The sequence below is a fragment of the Aristolochia californica genome, unplaced genomic scaffold, assembly GCF_029961685.1.
Source record: "Aristolochia californica isolate CCGP_79_NKW_82.1479 unplaced genomic scaffold, dmAriCali1.0.hap1 SCAF_12, whole genome shotgun sequence".
Lineage (NCBI taxonomy): Eukaryota > Viridiplantae > Streptophyta > Magnoliopsida > Piperales > Aristolochiaceae > Aristolochia > Aristolochia californica.
The window spans coordinates 23,430,886-23,448,635 of record NW_027181793.1 but is presented as its reverse complement, the minus strand read 5'-3'; the positions used below and the strand labels follow the sequence as shown (position 1 = coordinate 23,448,635).

Sequence of the window (17,750 nt, the reverse complement as noted above, 5' to 3'; positions counted from 1 at the left end):
ACAGTCCGTCTACCAGAGCTGTGCATTTGAAAAGGCGATGAGGTTATTTTAGTCATTTGACTGACAGGTAGACGACGAAAGTCGAAAGGGGTGAGGCGGATACACCGATTCGTGATTCTGTATGTCGGGTTGAAACTTGAAATCAGGGTTGTGCGACTCGGATTTGGACGTGTGAAATCCGGGTCACGTAGTGCAAGTCGACTCGGATTGGGTCTCTCCAAGTCCAAAATAGTGTCAAAGTTATGTATGAACTCTCTCAATGAATAAAAATATTTCAACTAATTAAAATTTTATAAAAATTATAAAATATTTGTTTAGAATTCATTTAATTTATATAGTTATTTCATACAAATGGTTAAATTATTATAGTTATTAAAATATAAATATTTTGAGTAAGAAAATTTAATAAAATTTAATAAAAATTAATTATAATTTAATTATAATTTATTATTTTATAATATTCCATAATATGATAAAATAATAACTATTTATTTTGATCAACCTATATTTATGTCAATTATATGATAGATCCAATTAATTATATTGACTCCATATTTTTATTATTTAAAAATGTAAATAAGAATTCTAATTATCGTACTAACTTTTAACTTCTATACTCCAAAAATATTTATTTTGGAATCTTATATACCCACTATGGATTATGTAGAAAGATTTGGTGATTTAGTAGTAAATGTACACGGTCAGTGAGTATCTAGATTAGGATAAGCACGATTATGAAGCAGAGGTGGGCATTGTAGTTTTGAGTACCATATCGACTTCAAATAAAAATGAATTAGGTTTCCAGTTTTGCTTGCATTTTATACTTATTGTAAAGTGCTTGCAGTAGAAGATCTGTTACTTGAGACAGTCATTTGGCATCTAACATTAACCTTGAGTATCAGAAAATGAACCCATGATTATTATTGGTGTTTTTTAATCAAAATAATTAAATGCAAGTAATATTTGTATAAATGAATAATTAATTACCTTTTAACCATTAGAAACGAAATAGGCAACAAAATATAAATAAATCCTAATGAGATACCAAAATAACACACATTTGTTTCCTTTCTTCCCATTTATCACTTGGCTTTGAATCATGTTGATTCTAGGTCAAACCTCCTCCCAATACCCAATTCTTGTTAAAAATCATCCTTAATTAGTTGGATTTCGATTTAACAATGAATTGGAAACGAATTCACAATGCTTTCAAAAATGATATTTTTTTTTCATATGGATTAATGTTACACAAAAAAGTTATGGTCACGTCCCAATCAACCAGCTCACAACGATCGCTCAAACAAATTTGTACCACTATCAAACAAGTCCAAATTTGATTCAAAACAAAACCCCTTTAAGATAATACCGATATATAGATTTAGGTCAAACCAGACCACGTTGCCGCCCGAGGTAACGTGGGCACGTACACCATGGGCCCATCAGTGCAGTCGCACCGCGCTTGTTTTGCTTTGGAAGCAACGAGCCATCCACGTCTTTGTCCCATACAAGGGATGTCACTTTCCCTGCAAAGTCACTCCTGCCGTACACCATGGGCGTGCCACCTGGACGTTGGAAACCGCCCGAAGACCGTCGGGTAGCCCGCGAGCCACCCTAAATTCGCTCCTCTTCCTCAACAACTAACTAGTAACGAGTAACGACATTTGCGTGCGCGGTCCGAAAGTCTATGTGAGTGGCATTTCCAGATATTTTAAAGAACTCGCGTGGCAGTTTTTTGGCCTTTTTCCTTGTATAGGAGAGAAAAAGTAAGAAGGGGATTCCCCCAAATTAGTTCCGCCTGCTCTGTAGCATAAAGGTCGAACATGTTGAGTGGGGTAGTGTTTGATCTTGTCCGTCCGTATTGCCTACCTAGTGAATCTAGGCCGTACACTTCTTCCTCGTTTACCCCGAAATTCACGAAATCTATTTAATGCTGTTAGGGTTTCTTTATCTGGGAAAAGATCCTCGCCGTTGGGGGACGATCGTGCGCTGCACGTCAGTCGGGCTCGAGGGATAACCGAGCCCAATTTCTTTAGTTTGTAAAATTTATGTTTTATTTTTCCGGTCTAAACTCTAAACCCTAGGTCTCGTGAAATCGACGAAACCCTAACTCTATTTTCGTTTCTGCGGTAAAATTTGAAAAAACGAAACAAGTCGTCGGATCTGGCGATTCACAGGCGGGGGGTGATGAATTTCTGTCGGGAAATCGCGGTGGGCGGTGGAGAGCGCGTTTGCCTCTGTCAATTTTAATCCGGGTATGTGTTTCTTCGTTTTCTTATTTGGGGCCTTCATGAAACCAAATGATTTTAGGTAAATTGAAGGGGGCCGATCTTGCCCACCGACGGGTTTGATTGCTTCGCTGGCATTTGAGAATTATACTTATTGTTTTCGTCACGGATCGTGACTTAGAACATAGATATCCTGTCTAAAATGCGGTTTTGATGCTTGCAGCATGTATGATGGATGCTGAAAACTGGGGGTTTTTGTTTCCTTCACCCGGACCGAGGATCGCTAGATGGAAAGTAGCGTAGAAAGATCAGATAGTATTAGAATCTTGAAACACTCTAGATCTTTGGATCTGCAGAGTCTGTACGTGGATAAAACTAAATTATCAGCTGGAGGAGATGGGATAAAAAAACAAGGTTCGAGTCTTGGAGGCAGGGGAGTGAAGCGGGACCATGAATCTTCCCACAAGGAGTGGGATCCTTATGCACAAGTGAAAAAGAGGAAGAAAGGTAAAAAAGAGGTTCCACTCAGTTCTTTTGAAACTTGCATTGGAAACTCAAAAGAGGGAGATGGCGATTCTTTTCCTTCTGCATCTCTGGATCCTAAAAAAGTTGGTTCAAAGTTGAATGGGTTTGTTCTTGAAGAGAAAAAGCTGAATGCAAAGAAATACAGGTCAGTGCCTTCAGAAGGGAATTTACCAAATTACAGCATTTCGTCTCATAGTTTGAAGGATAATAATGTTAAATCAATCCTAAAGCGTCCAAGGCATGTCTTTGGCAGAAAAAAAACAGATTGCAATCATGTAAGTAAGCCAGCCATTAGTTCCGATTCTAAGAGAGTGACTAGTCTCTCAAATTCTAGTAGTAGAAGCAGCTCTGAAGTTCATAAAAGTAAGTTAACTAGCGGTAAATATAAGAAAAAGAAGATTCTGGATGAGTTTAAACATGGTGGACTCGATAAAACCATTTCATGTTCGAGTTCCAAAGAAGAACATGGTGCTGTACAATTGAGTGGGGCGTCAGTCTCACAAGAGGCTTCAGGGAGGGGTCTGCATAGTAGTAGGAGAAGGCGAAAATCTCTTGTTGAAAATCAAACTGTCAAGGCCTCAAATGCAAAGTGCAATAGGGCTTTTAAAGACTACGAGGACGATGATCAGGAGAACCTGGAACAGAATGCAGCAAGGATGCTTTCTTCTCGTTTTGATCCAAGTTGCACTGGTTTTTGCAGTAATGCTTCAGAATCCACCACTCAATCAGCCAATGAATCTTCATTTTGCCCCATAAATAGAAAAGGGAGAAGACCATCTGATGGGGCACAAGGCAGAGTTCTGCGGCCAAGAAATCAGCGGAAGCAGAAAGGACTGGTCCGGAAAAGGCGTCATTTTTATGAGTTAAATGTGGGGAATGTTGATCCCTATTTGGTAATTAACAAGAGGATAAAAGTTTATTGGCCATTGGACCAAAGTTGGTACTTTGGGCTTGTTAAAAATTATGAACCAGCAACTAAGTTGCATCATGTCAAATATGATGATCGAGATGAGGAGTGGATTAACCTCCAAAATGAGAGGTTCAAGCTGTTATTACTTCCTACTGAAAAAACACGTCTTGAAGAAGGATTGAGGGATACTGCTGGGGATGTTGGTCCTGTTAATCCTGTTGGTGATAATGATAGCGGTGGTTTTATGGACTCCGAGACTATCATATCATGGTTGGCTCGGTCAAATCATCGAGTGAAAACTTCCTCCCTTAAAAAGCAGAACAAATCATCTTCATTGTGTCCTGTTTTGTCTGAGAATTCAGGTGGTACCCCAGGTGGGTGCTTGGATGCGGGTTTGTCTAAAACAGGTAACAGGTTGTTGGAAAATCCCTTGGGCTATGAGGGAAAGGATATTAGAGATGTTGCAGAATGGTCTATGATGGCATTTTCCAACAATAGGAAGGTATCTCTTGTCTATTATAGAAGGCGTTACCGTAAGAGAGAACAGAGACTAGATGCAGTACCAGGGGATAAATTTAGGCGTGAAGGTCTGTCTAGATCTGGTTCTGAAAATTTTCTGCAATATGAGTATGATGGTGGCTTTCAACATTGTAATGTGAAAGAGTTAAATAACTCAGATGGTGTATGGTGGGGTGGTGAAAGTTTTGCTTATCTGAAATTATCCCTAGATCCAGTCAAAGGAAAGTTGGTATCTAATTTACCACTGCGACATGTCTTTAAATGGCCCATTGGTGCCAAATATTCTTGGTTGTGCAGTTCTCCTCCACAGACTTGGTGTAGCACTGTCATGATCTTATGGCCTCAAGTCCTACTGGAGATGCTCTTTGTGGACAACCATGTGGGGTTGAGGTTTTTGTTGTTTGAAGGGTGTCTAATGCAAGCTGTAGAGTTTCTTTGTATGATTCTCTCTGCCTTCCATCGGTCTAATGAGAATGGGAAGCTTGTGGACCTGCAGTTGCCAGTTACCTCCATTAAATTTAAGCTTTCAGGTTTTCGGGATTTAAGCAGGGAGCTGGTGTTTGTATTCTACAGTTTCTTGGAGTTGAAAAATTCACTTTGGGAATACCTGGATAACAAGCTTAAGCATCATTGTAGAATTATGAAGGAGCTATCTCGTCCTGAATGTACTTATGCTAATATCAGGATCCTTGAAGAGGGAAGGGACAAAAGATCTGGCATTTTGTCATCTGGCACTAGGGTATCACCTGAGGTACTTCTTCGTTCTTTTGTGCAATCCAGTTGCTGTGCTGTTAATTTGTTTTATTGTTTATGCTACTGCTGTCATTTTTTAAATATATATTTCTGCACCATTCTCAAGTTAAAGTTTTGCTGGACCAAAAGTTTTATTGAAGAGTTCTGGTAACTATTGCAATTGCATGTGCTATAAAATGGTTGTTGGAAGTGTGGATCATACCTACCACAATAATAAATAGAGGGTCTCTGTTCTTGGTTTAGGCTGCTGAAGGTCTTATTCATTCATTTGACATATGCTTTTGAGGGTTGCAAACTGATGATGTTGACCACATTGATGGGATTAATCCAATTGATCGGTTTTTATTAGGGAAGTAATATGGTTATTGGGATGTTTTAAAACATTGATAGTTGGTCTCACAAGTATTTCCACCTGTGATGAATGCGAGCATTTTTTGTGTGAAACTGGCAGAAGTTTTCTTTGTAATACTCGAATACTTGATATTTACTGCAAGGTGATTTGGTTTGTGAAGTACTGGTTTGGCTGTAACTTTTAATTACATGTTGGTAACTGCTAAAATTTTTATCCAGGTTATGGTGAGAAAGTCCAAGCATGGTGCTACTCATTTGGACTGCTTGTCTTGCTATCCTGTTGATAAGTTTCGAAGGCTTCCTCCCTTTGTCCTTTCTTTCTCTGCTGCTCACAGATTCTTTTTAAGCCTGCAGCTAAAGATTCTGATGGAAAACAATGTTGCATCCATCAGCTTCCACAAGCATGATGAAACAGGTTCAAAAGGAGGTCTAGAGAACTCTATTCCGCTGACTGGTCACGACTCTTCCTTTTTTGAGGGTTTTTCAGGCCATGGTCCAGGAATTAAACATACTTCCAGATGTGTACGTTCCAAGGTAGAGACTGATGTTTTTCGCGTAAACAGCGATGGTGATCAGATGAAGTCAAAGTTCTGCCCAAGCAGTGAAGCGAATGCCGTTGAAACTTCTGTTGGTGATCATGGTTCAGGAAAGCTTGAAAGGAGTCCCATCCAGGTGGGATCATGGCAATGTGGTGAGTCACAGGCATTTTCTTCTGTTCCTGGGGAGCAATGTTTACCAAACAGGTCTGAAACAGGATGTTTTACATGTTGTTTAAATGCATCACATGGACAAGATGAGGGTTCTGCATTTTACAGAGAAGCATCAAATACTCAAGAGTCTTTGACAGATCTGGCTTGCGCTATCCACAGTCCTAAACCAACTGGACCCAGAAGTGCATGGCATCGGAATAGAATTGGCTCTATTTCTTCTTTTGGTTACCGTTCAAAACTGTGGTCAGATGGAAGGTCTGACTTCTTCCATGGTGGCCTTGCTAATGGGACCCAGAAACCAAGAAGTCCTGCTTCATATTTGTTACCTTTTGGGGGTTATGAATTTGGCTCAAAACCCAGAAGTCATCATCGTAGGGGTCGACCTTACAAGAGAATAAAAACCGATAGTGCGAGGTGGACAGCTGATGGCTCAGAAAGTCCTCTGAAAGATCCTGAGGCTTTTTCGTGTAATGCAAATATCTTGATTGTAGTTGGTGATCGTGGATGGAGAGAGTGTGGGGCACTAGTTGTTCTTGAAATGGTTGATCACAAGGATTGGAAACTTCTAGTGAAATCCTCTGGTGTGACTAAATATTCACATAAAGCACACCAGTTTTTGCAGCCTGGAATAACAAACCGTTATACACATGCAATAATGTGGAAAGGTGGTAAGGATTGGACTTTGGAGTTTATGGATAGAAGCCAGTGGAGTCTTTTCAAAGAGATGCATGAACAATGCTACAATAGAAACATCCGTGCTGCTTTGGTTAAAAATATTCCGATTCCTGGGGTTCGTGTGGTTGAGGACAGCGATGATAATGTGGTTGAAGTGCCATTTGTTAGAAGCTCTCCAAAGTATTATCGGCAAGCAGGAACTGAGGTTGACTTGGCTCTAGACCCATCTAGGGTTGTTTATGACTTGGATAGTGATGATGAAAAATTCATTTCAAGAATGAGAAATTCTTCAAATACAGAGGGGAATAAATCCACAGACATATCTGGTGAGTTGTTTGAGAAAATCATAGATACGTTTGAGAAAGTTTCTTATGCAAGACAGCTGGATGGCTTCAATGATGATGAGATAGAGCAGTTTATGTGTGGGTTAGGCCCAGCAGATCTTGTTAAAGCAATTCATGAGCACTGGCAGCAAAAGAGGAAGAGAAAAGGGATGCCTTTGATTCGACAGTTTCAGGTATGCATTTTTTTCCACCTTTTTTTGTTTCTAAATATTTGCTGAAAAGTTAACTGAATGTCATACTAAATGTTATGTCTTGACCAGTTTGATGTGTATCTTAGAAAGGAGGATGCCATCTTTCTTGGTGAAGCTGTAGGAAGAATTAAAAGAAGACAATACAACTAGGGCTTCTTGTTGAACTATTAAGAAACAAATTACTGATTTAACAGATTTGCAACTTCAAAACCGATTTGCTGAGCCATACAAGTTAACCTGCTATGAGGATAAGAGTGAAACTTTACTATACGCTAATGGTATTAGTGGTTGTTATATACCATGCTCTCTGACTCAATTGTTTCATTTCCATTTTAGAAGATCCTGTAAGTTGTTATGTGTGAAAATGATTCCTCAATCTGTTTTCCTCTTCCTTTGGCAGATCATGCTGTTTTGCTATTGAATTCACATCTAAGGCTGCTTCATTTCTGCATTTGTTTGGAATAAGCCTTTTGAGATATTTCATTGTGGTTCATCGTGTTGTCTGGGGTTTTGTTTGGAGTATACCCATTGAGACATTTTTTTTTTTTTTTTTGTGGTGTCTCTGGGCTTGCACTTGTTTTAGTTTATATCATCATTACAAGAGCCTTTTCCCAACTATGCTGGATTTCAGTTTGGCTTATTTATCATCAATTGGATTGCTTCATCCAGTTTCTTTCTTTTTTTGGTTTGGTAAAGCACATTGAACAATTTTAGATCTTCAGTTTACTTTTGTCAGGTTTCTTCTTGTGATTTCAGTCTCTTGTACTGCTTCTGCACCCTTTTTCTGTCTCTGTAAAACAAATATGCATGTATACTCAATGTACATGTGATCTGCTCATTTTTCTCTTGATGTAGCCTTTCTGCTTATGTTGTAGTTGAATTTTTTATATTTATTTTCAGAAAACTTTCTTTGTCTTTGTAAGTAAATATGCATGTATACTTGACATACGTGTTCTGCATGTATACTTGACATACGTGTTCTGCATGTTTAACTCTTTGTGTGCCTTCTCTGCTTACGCTGGTATAATTGAATTTTGATATTTATTTCCAGGAAAATCACAGGAAATTTGGGCTTGAGATTTTTATGCTTTGTTTTCACCCAACTCTCTATAGTTTGATTTTGTTCCTTTGGCTTTTAGAATAAAATTTAACCTTCAATAAAAAAAAGCCTGAATTAGAGTATTCTCTTTTTATGACGATGTCACTTGGCTGGTAGAATGCCTCTTTTGTGTAAGTATTATTCTTACAGTGTGGCAGAGTTGAATTTGGTAGTGATAAAATTATTTAACTCTATCAGTATTCCACAGCTTTTCTCATTGTCTGTCTTTGTGTTGGATGTAGCCTGCATTGTGGGAGCATTACCAGCAGCAATTGAAAAAGTGGGAACTAGCTGTAAGCAAAATGCCCAGCTTTTCAAATGGATTCAAAGAGAATGTGCTTCAGAAGCCTCCAATGTTTGCATTCTGTCTGAGGCCACGTGGTCTTGAAGTGCCCAATAAAGGTTCAAAGCAAAGGTCGCAAAGGAAGTTCACTGGACATAATGGTGCTTTCTCCAGAGATCAAGATGGTATCCAAGTTCTCAGTAAGTACCATTTTCCCTTCTTTTGCATGAGCACAATTGTGTTAGTAGGGCTCTGATTATCAAAGTTATGCTCTGAATTTTCTCTATCATTGTGTATAATAGTGAGATCAATCTGTTGACCTGAAGATTGTATTGATGATGTCTCTATTTTGTCAATTCACCATATTTTGCAAAGTTTTAATTTTGAGTTGTTTGAATGCTCTGTGGTGTAACAACTCTACCTGCTTCAATGTATGTGTTTTTCTTTTTTACTTCAAATCCTTTTCTAATTTTTTTATGCCCTATTCTTTGTGTCAATAGGTAGGAAACTGAATGGCTTCTACAATGGAGAGGAGAGATCTGTCATGTCTTATCATAACCATGAATCTGATGCTTCCTTGTGGCATCAGTCATCACCAAAGCGTTCTCCAAGAGATGCATCGTGGTCTGGAGTTACATCTATGAGCAATGGCAGGTCCGAAAGGAATCAGCATTCAAACCTCCTTAGGAGCAAATCAAAGAAAATGGGAGTGTATACATCCTATGGTGATTCTACCGTTGTTGGTGGGGTGCCCGGTAGTCAAAGATCCATTGGTAAGAGGAATGGAGTATCTCGGTATAATATGGGTTTGCCTGAGTGGCCGTCAGTGAAGCACCAATACATACCTGATGGGTTTCAAAGACACAGAGTTGAACAGATCGGTGGTCTGGATTATGACGAATTCAGGTTGAGGGACGCTTCTAGCGCTGCTCAGCATGCATCAAACATGGCTAAACTGAAGCGGGAGAAAGCTCAGAGGCTATTGCATAGGGCAGAAGTTGCACTACACAAAGCTGCTGTTGCTCTTATGACTGCAGATGCAATGAAAGCCTCTGAGAAAGAGTTGATTGGTGATGGATAGAAGGCCTGAGCAAAATTCAGGCGGCCTATGTGTAAAATTATATTGGTTTTGAGGGTTCAAGCATTTGACCTGACAGCTGTTCAACCAAAATGAAAAAGCAGAATGTTGTTTCATCTTAAACGGTGGGTTCTCAGAGATCCCTTGACAGGGCGCTGTTCAATCCAATTAAAAAAGTGGATGTTGTTTTGTCATAAATGATGAGTTCTCAGTGAATCTTGGCTGGGCGGCTCTGCAGGGTCAAGACAGATGGGAGATATTTGTTGCTGCATTGCCGGCAGTGGCTTTGAATTGGTTGAGTTAATTGTGGGCCCAAAATTTTGCACGAGGACATGTTCTCCATAGGGAAAGGGGGCGTTGTGCAGAATTTTGTTTGCTGATCTCTGTACATAGATTTATCTTTTCATGCTTCTTACTCATTTAATAATAGTGCTACACCAAAGAAGTCAGACCATTTTGTGTCAGAAACTCCCGAAGCTCTACTGATGGTTGATGGTGTAGGTAGGACGAATTGTATTCTGAAACTTTTTTACAGGTGCAGGCAGGGAGGACCCTGCTGAAGTGTATCTTGATCGGTCCGATCACGAAAGAAGTGTAAGTATCTTGTATTACATCTCAACTGAGTTTCGAATGTAGCTCTAATAGCTGCCTTTGCCTCGAGAATGGATGGTAATGTATAAATTTTTCCACTGGTATGTATAAATTGTAGGAGCCATTAAATTTGTTTACTGGCCTGGACGGATGGACCAGGGAAGTTTGTTTGGTACACATCAAGCTATGGTTATTGCTTGCAGAGCACCTGAGATGTACTTTTTACCATAAATTAGATCTCCTTGAAACGGAGTGCCGGGAAGATATTGGTTCAGATGCCTGAAGAAGAAGATACGAGAATTGCTAACCAAAGAACAGGGAAGGACATTCTAATTGAAACGGGGAAATTCAGCAATGGGAAGAGTTGGATCAGAAAACTGGTAGGAGGGAAAAAGCTCAACCGATGCAGGACTTCAACATCAACGAGGCTAGATGGAGCAGCATAGTTGTTTATGCATTGGCATTCGATGAGATGTAATTTTTGGCAATTAGTACATAATGGGGTCTGCTCCGTGATAATCATCTCCTATGTCTCGGTAGCAATAGCCATAAACAAGCTTGTTTTAATATTTAAAGAGGGGTAACTACCCCCTGATCCTTCCTAACTCCACACCTGATGCAGATTAGCTGAAATTTGTTGTTAATGAGTTACAAGGTGAGTTGGCCAAAACTTGTTAGTAGTGTCCTCGAGCTGCAACTCAAATTAATTGAACTTGAGGGAGTGTTTTGACCCCAATATGTTTAAAGTTAGTAGTTCAAAGAACATTTTCCGACCTTAAGTTTGTTTGGAGCTTGAAATTTCAGAAGATTTCGAGTTTCAAAGTCTTCTCCTCCAATAGTGCTTCATGTTTTGGAGATGTTTTTGGCTCCAAGTAGTATGGCCCTTTTGAAACTTTTGCCAATGACTTTTGAGTTTCCTTCAATCTTGATGCTATGGAACTCATGCCCTAATTTGTTTGGGGATGAATCCTTGAAGTAAATTTTGCATTTGCATGTGTTATTCATTTTTATTCCTTGCGACAAACAGGTATATTTTGTTTTCTTGACTATTTTCTTTTAAAAATTTTAAGTTTCACCTGCTTTGCATTGAAGTGAGAGCTGAAAGCTTCCCTTAAAAATTGATTTTAAACTTCTAGAGGCAAGGCAAAATTGTAAGTGAAGATGCACTTGAGATGCCTTAACTCAAATTTGCCATGTATTTTAGATGTTGGTTATTTGCTTTGAATGATGCTGATAGAGATAACAGATAACAATTATCTGTAATCTCGAAGTTAACATTTATCATGTAATCCTACTGATAACACTTATCATGTAATTAAACTCTCGGTACCTTTCTTCTGTAGAAAATATACATTCATGAATAGTCGGTATTTATAAGTTATAGATGGATAGAATTACAGGATACGTATTATTGGTAGGATTACATGATAAGTGTTATCTTTCAGATTATAAATAATTGTTATCTGTTATCTCTATCGGATGATAGATGCTTGTATTATTTGTAGGTTGTCTTTGCCATTGCCATTTCAGAAGATCTTAATTAAGTACGATGCAAGTTAGCAACCTCCACTGCCATCTCTTTCGAAGTAAAATAGTTTGTGGGGCGTACAAGCATTCAATGATCCTTGCAATCGCTTTATCAAAACCTTCTTTCAGTATTTCTCAAGTATCCTCGTCTCCAAACAGGAACTTCATTTCCTACCGTTTTTTTAGTGCCAAGTTTGTCTCCCAGTTCATCAACGGCGTCCTCTTCATGAGGCTTTGGCAACTAGGATTTAGGGTTTAGGGTGTTTTCCAGTTTCCAAGAAAGTACAATAAACCCTAGTGGAATTCCCAGGTGCTCGTTTGAGTTTCATCATATGTCAAATGATTTGCTCTATCTTTACAGTCCAAGTTCTTTTTTTTTTTTAATCTTTTCTCTTGGTTCTTGTCTGTGGATTATAGTTGTTGTAGAACAACATTGAAACTAATGATCAAATTACTGCTAATTTCTGAATCTGACCCGCCTCCTTCTGTATACACGTCGATTTTCTGGGTTGAAACACCGTCATTTACATACAAATAGTTAAGAACACTTGGATAAAAATAATAAATAAATAAAAACTAAGCCAGACAATTAAAAGGTGTTTAGGCACTCTGATCAAGTATGAGGACAAAGTCCTAGTTTCAGAGACCTCGTAATTTTAACTCATAGCACACTTTGGGGACGATTAGCTGCAAAAACCAAAATCTGGTTCTGGGTCAAAAGGGCTCAAGAATTCTATTTGGCAAATCAATCGAAATGCACAACTTCTACAATTTGACTATTTGATTTTCATGCACAAAACAAAGACTTTGGCTAGTTTCTGATACATGAGGTTCTTTAAGAACATCTTCTCCACCTTTTTCTTTCCCCTCATTCCCATTTCATGCCTGGCAGATTGGTTACTTAACAGATACTGGATATTTTGGGCCAGTACTTGAATACCTGGACGCCCTACTGGGTGAAGAAGACCGGTTACGTTATTGACTACAAGCTCTTGGGTGCCTCCCGCATCTGTCCCCAGTACCTGCATTAAGATTAGAACATGTAAGCTACTTGGATCTGTTTTAATCCTCATAGTCATATTTCAGATACATAAAATGACAGTTCACAAACCACAGGTAATTTACTTTCGGAGAAGTTTGATGGTGAGAAGTGATCTACTAATCTTTTAGATGATCTCCAATACTCATTCATAATCTAAATTTTTAAGCAGCTAAATTGTCTGTATCATGTCTTAACTAGTCTCAACTAAATTAAGAGTCTACATGACTCCATTCTACCCTCTTTCAGTATACACAGAACCAGACTTAATGTGAAGTGCAACATAACATGTTCGGAGACCTAGCATGCTCTGAAACAATGGGTTTTTGATTCATATTGTGGGTTTATACAGAGGCTTCATTCCAACTATTGACTGGCATAAGCATCTACAAGGTCTCTGAACCAGAAATTAAACTTTTAAACTGGCCAAGCTTCAGAAATACATAAAAGGAGTAATTGCGACAATGTAGAAATAAGAGTTACGCAACAAGAAAAGAGCAGATAAAGACAGTGTACCGGTAGACCAAATGCCATTGCTTCAATTGTCACCCTCCCAAAAGTTTCTCCGAGTCCCTAGAAAGCAATTTAACAATTATAACCAAGAAGTTCAGAAAGAATGACAAAGGAGAAAAAAGGATGCACAAAAGTAACTTTAGGACAAAACTTCTTTTCCTTTTTCTTGAAGGAAACATATTAAATTTGAGTAGTGCATGAAAGCTGACTTGAAAAAAGTGAAAATCATACTGCAATCTTTTAGCATTTCAGATTAGATGATTTGACCCACTCTCACGTAGACCATTACTAGTATGGCATCAAAGCCATTTGCAAGTATATCCATTCTTTTCAATACCTTGAAGCATTTACACAATTTATAAAATCTTTTTTATATGATTGTGTGTGGAGGCTTATTTTATGTACAAGAGTCTACGGAAAACGCATTTCAAAGTACAACAGATTAAGAAATTTTTTCATGGTGAAGGTTGACAATTCCATAACAAGGTTCATATGAAATGAAAGGAACAGAACTTATAAGAAACATCCAGCTCTCCAGTGGAAGGGATAACTGAAAAAACTTTCCAATTCTTCTTTGGGATACTAAACTATGGCTACCTGAATTTTTCACCCCCAGGGGTGCTGTGATTTTGTACAATTATGTTCAATTATTGATCACTGGAGAGAGAGTTTTCTTCTATTTCACAATTTACAAAAAGCTTGTTTTTATTCTAATGAAACAAAAAGAGTTCTCTTCTGATAACATCTTCAAAAGAGAAATCTCAGAAAATGTTTTTCTCCAGAAAATAAAAGGACATAATTTTAGTTAAGATAACAAAAAAACATTTTTAACATTAAAGGGAATTAATATGACAATGAGAGATATCAAAACATTATAAAAAAAGGAATAAAATTCACTATATGGACAAATACCAGCAGATAGCACAAATTAATAAGCTGAGACATGTATAAGCCTGAAGCAAAAACAGGAAAACTCTTTTTCAGCCAAAAAGAGAGTGGTATATGGATGTATGTTTAGGCTAAGATATAAACAAGTAAAGTAGGGTGGAGCCTAACTCACCTGAGCGTTTATTACGAAAATATCTGCCGCAGCATAAAGTGAGGCAACACGTGTAGTTGCTGGGGTCCATAACACCAGCTTTGACAATTCAGGATGTTGAGATAAAAATTGCAGAATTCCCTTAACATAGGGCACTTTATTACTCTTCGATCCAAGGGAGCCAATCAAAATTTTAAGAGTCTGCCCTTGCATGTTCTCATTGTTTGACAAGAATTTCTGGGATGTTCTATCCCTAGTGAAGATTATGGATTTTGTGGAATTAAGTGAGGAATGAAAGCCATGTACATTGATTTTTTTTTTTTTTTTACTTGCAATAACACCAGAGCCCCTTTTAGCTTGTTGCCCACCTGTAATCTTTCCACTGTCTTTAACTTTTTGTAACAAAGCCCTTGAAAGCCGCTTGCTGTTAACCATAGATTGGTCAAGATCAAAAGAAACTCCTGATGCATTCCCATCTCCCATAAAACCTTGAACAGTCATCAGAGCAGACTCAAGAAACAATAACTGGCCTTTTCCAGGGTTGATACTGCTTAGAGACATGACAAGCACATCATTATCAGTTAAACCCATCTCTTTTCTGACAGCATCCCGCAGTAGAAGTTTTTTCTCCAGCATTGTCTCAACACTAAATGATGGGGTATTCATAGAACAAGGAATACCCGCGACAAATGCCAATTCATCATTCACGGAAAGAGGGACAACCTGGGGATGTGACCTCAACTTAATATGTTCTTCTTCACACCAGAGCAACCACTGCTTCAACTGTGAGTCTGATAGAAATACCAACATTTTGACCCGATTCAGCATGTTTTTTGCGCGGTCAAAATATTCTCGCCGATTCTCCATGATCCACCAAGCAATTTGATTGAATCCCACTGGGAAACGTGAGAGATATTGTTCTGAAAGAAAAGATTAAACTTATTGAGTATATAAACAGATATTTAAGTTGGATAAAAGCCTTAAAACGTAAGGAGTTGTTTCAATCCCTTGCACTCTGACAAAAACTCCAGACTACTACAAGCAGTGGTGGAAAATGACACAGTAACACAACTATTCACTATCTTTACATTGCAAATAAATATGCCATAGAAAAAGATTAATATTGAGACCAATTAAGCATTCATGAATCTGCTAGTATACATGCATCCATATTGCAGAAATCAACTTCTACAACATTGTCTTGTGTGATGCTATAATATTTTGTCCTAGAAGTCTTTGCCATGCCATAATCATCATCAAAATGTGCTTCCAACTATCCAAGATAAAACAGCAGCTGTGTAAAGGTAAGAGCCTAACTTCCTTTTTAGAGGTTTTTTGATTGCTGAGTAAGATGTCAAAAAACTTGGCAACCGACATTTTTGTGAGCCACTGGTGCAGTGAACAGTTCCTTGCCAGATGTAGAAAGTGTTCAGTACAACAAGTATGCTATGGTTAGAAATATTATTTCAATTGTTAGCAATTAGAAAAATGTGAGCAAGTACTAAAGCCAGTCGAAGCTTCCTCACCAATCCAAGATTCACATAAAGCTGATCCTGCTATGACAAGATCTGCTTTCATGGCAGTCTTGTAGCTAAATTCAGCCTTGTCTGGCAACACTTTGATCCCTCTTCTAGAAAGCTCTCCCATCAGTCCACCTTTTTTGCTAAGTACAACGGCAGATACTGTGGCCCCACAGCTCATAAGCTCAGTTGCCAGTTCCATCATTGAAAGTGGTGCACCTGTCATTGAGAGCTCATGGAGAACCAAAAGAAATTTTCTAGACCATACAAGGCGTGCAAAATCCCCTGTTCTATTACAGGTACCAGTTCTTTTCTCAGGACTCCAATCCAAAATGCTATCCTCTGTCTTACCAAATGGACCAACAATTAACCCGAATGAAGTATTTGTTTGAGAAATCTCCTCAACCACATCCTCACTTTGGTTCTCCACAGCCGCATTTTGTTTGATCTGTATATTTGTACCACGCAGGTTACGTTCAGTTCTCCCTCTTTTACTCTTTTTAGATGATGCGTTTCTACGTGAAGAAACACGCTTATGTTTTTGAGCTAAATTCACATCAACCCGCTTCAAAATTTTGACTTTCTGGCTTCCTTCCCCCGGGTCTTTATCAGTAGAAGTATTTTGAGCTATAAATCCTGTATCGTTACTGAAACTGATTGATTGATTCTGCTCTGCACCTATTTCACTAAAGCCAACTTTACTTTGATAACCAATGAACCCTCCCTTGGCACTATCATCAGCGTGAGCCCATCTAGATTGGATATAAAACCCTAGATAGGTCCATAGTGTAATCAGAATCAACCAAAACACCAAACGACTTTCCCTAATTGAGAAAAGAGTACTTGTCTTGCTTCGGCCTTCTCTTCGAGGGGTTCTGCTCGAATGCTGTCTACGAAAGGAAGGAGAACCTCTAGGAGTCGATTTCCCTGACAATGTTGACTTCAAGCTCCCACTCGGCCGTAGAGAGGATAGTCTTAGTACATTTCCCTGAGTATCTCCTCTGTTGCTGTTCTCTTCCATTTCTTCCACCTTATATTGCAAAATTATCCACTATCGTTCTACAAATCCTAGTTTTCTCCAAAAATGCCAATACAATTACCGGACTAAACAATGAGCTCAACAAGTCACTCAGTCCAACTAATCAGAACTCCCCCAGTTGAACCCTCGCAGTACCGACAGCTCACAATGATGAGTCTTGAAAACCTGCCTCCACAAAACAAGAAACCGAAATCTCTTCTTGATAACAGAACCATGGCCAGCAAATAAAAATAAATCCTGAATTTACGGGAAAAAATAGGGACAAAAGAGAACAACAACTTCTACAGAGCACGTTTCATATTCTTGATGATCCCACACAAGCTTTCACCACCTAGAATATGCCTCACCAAGAACAGATCAAGCATTAACACAACACAGTGTTCAGAAAAAAATAAAAAATCACAATCGACAAGCACAAGCAAACCACTTTCAAAGCGCACACTACCGAAAAGCCTAAAACCGCCCGATCGACCGTTCCCCCAGGCAAAGCCCGCAAGAAAGATCGACAGACTAGCTCCCTCCAAGTGAATTCAAGATCTGAAGAGCAAGCAAAGCGAAGAGATGGAAAGGAGGAAGCGGGAAGCTACAATGGGAGATCCGCGCTTTTCGGGTACAAGGGAAGATTGTGATACGATGGAAACTGGCTACTGTGAGTCTGTGACGAGCACTAATTGAGGAGTAAGAACTGATAAGAGTAAGACCCGTAGCCGAAGGGGAGGCAAGGAAAAGAGGAGAGTCGAGTGAGAGCCAATGGGAAGACGAGTGGAGTGACGAGTCCAGACGGTGAAAAACTGAAGAGGCCGCAGCTAAATTTCCGGA

The 17,750-nt window shown here is 38.8% G+C and overlaps 2 protein-coding genes across 4 annotated transcripts; one reads left to right on the top strand and one right to left on the bottom strand.

Moving 5' to 3' along the window:
• Positions 1-2,014: 2,014 nt before the first annotated feature.
• On the top strand, positions 2,015-10,131 carry LOC137945279 (uncharacterized). The gene is made up of 5 exons (XM_068791090.1): positions 2,015-2,252; positions 2,449-4,930; positions 5,503-7,185; positions 8,545-8,785; positions 9,086-10,131. The coding sequence occupies exons 2-5, from the start codon at positions 2,513-2,515 to the stop codon at positions 9,664-9,666; spliced, it is 4,923 nt and encodes a 1,640-aa protein (XP_068647191.1). The 5' UTR covers positions 2,015-2,252; positions 2,449-2,512; the 3' UTR covers positions 9,667-10,131.
• A 2,270-nt stretch (positions 10,132-12,401) lies between these two features.
• On the bottom strand, positions 12,402-17,683 carry LOC137945858 (uncharacterized). 3 transcript variants are annotated; one of them, XM_068791921.1, is made up of 6 exons: positions 17,377-17,683; positions 17,208-17,262; positions 15,899-17,096; positions 14,394-15,292; positions 13,337-13,393; positions 12,402-12,803 (listed from the first exon to the last, which is right to left on the bottom strand). In XM_068791921.1, exons 3-6 carry the CDS (start codon positions 16,911-16,913, stop codon positions 12,558-12,560), a joined length of 2,217 nt encoding a protein of 738 aa, XP_068648022.1. In that variant the 5' UTR covers positions 16,914-17,096; positions 17,208-17,262; positions 17,377-17,683; the 3' UTR covers positions 12,402-12,557. The 3 variants fall into 3 exon arrangements, with proteins under 3 accessions (XP_068648022.1, XP_068648021.1, XP_068648023.1); XM_068791920.1 differs by having other exon boundaries at positions 15,899-17,262; XM_068791922.1 differs by lacking the exon at positions 17,208-17,262.
• Between the last annotated feature and the right edge of the window lie 67 nt (positions 17,684-17,750).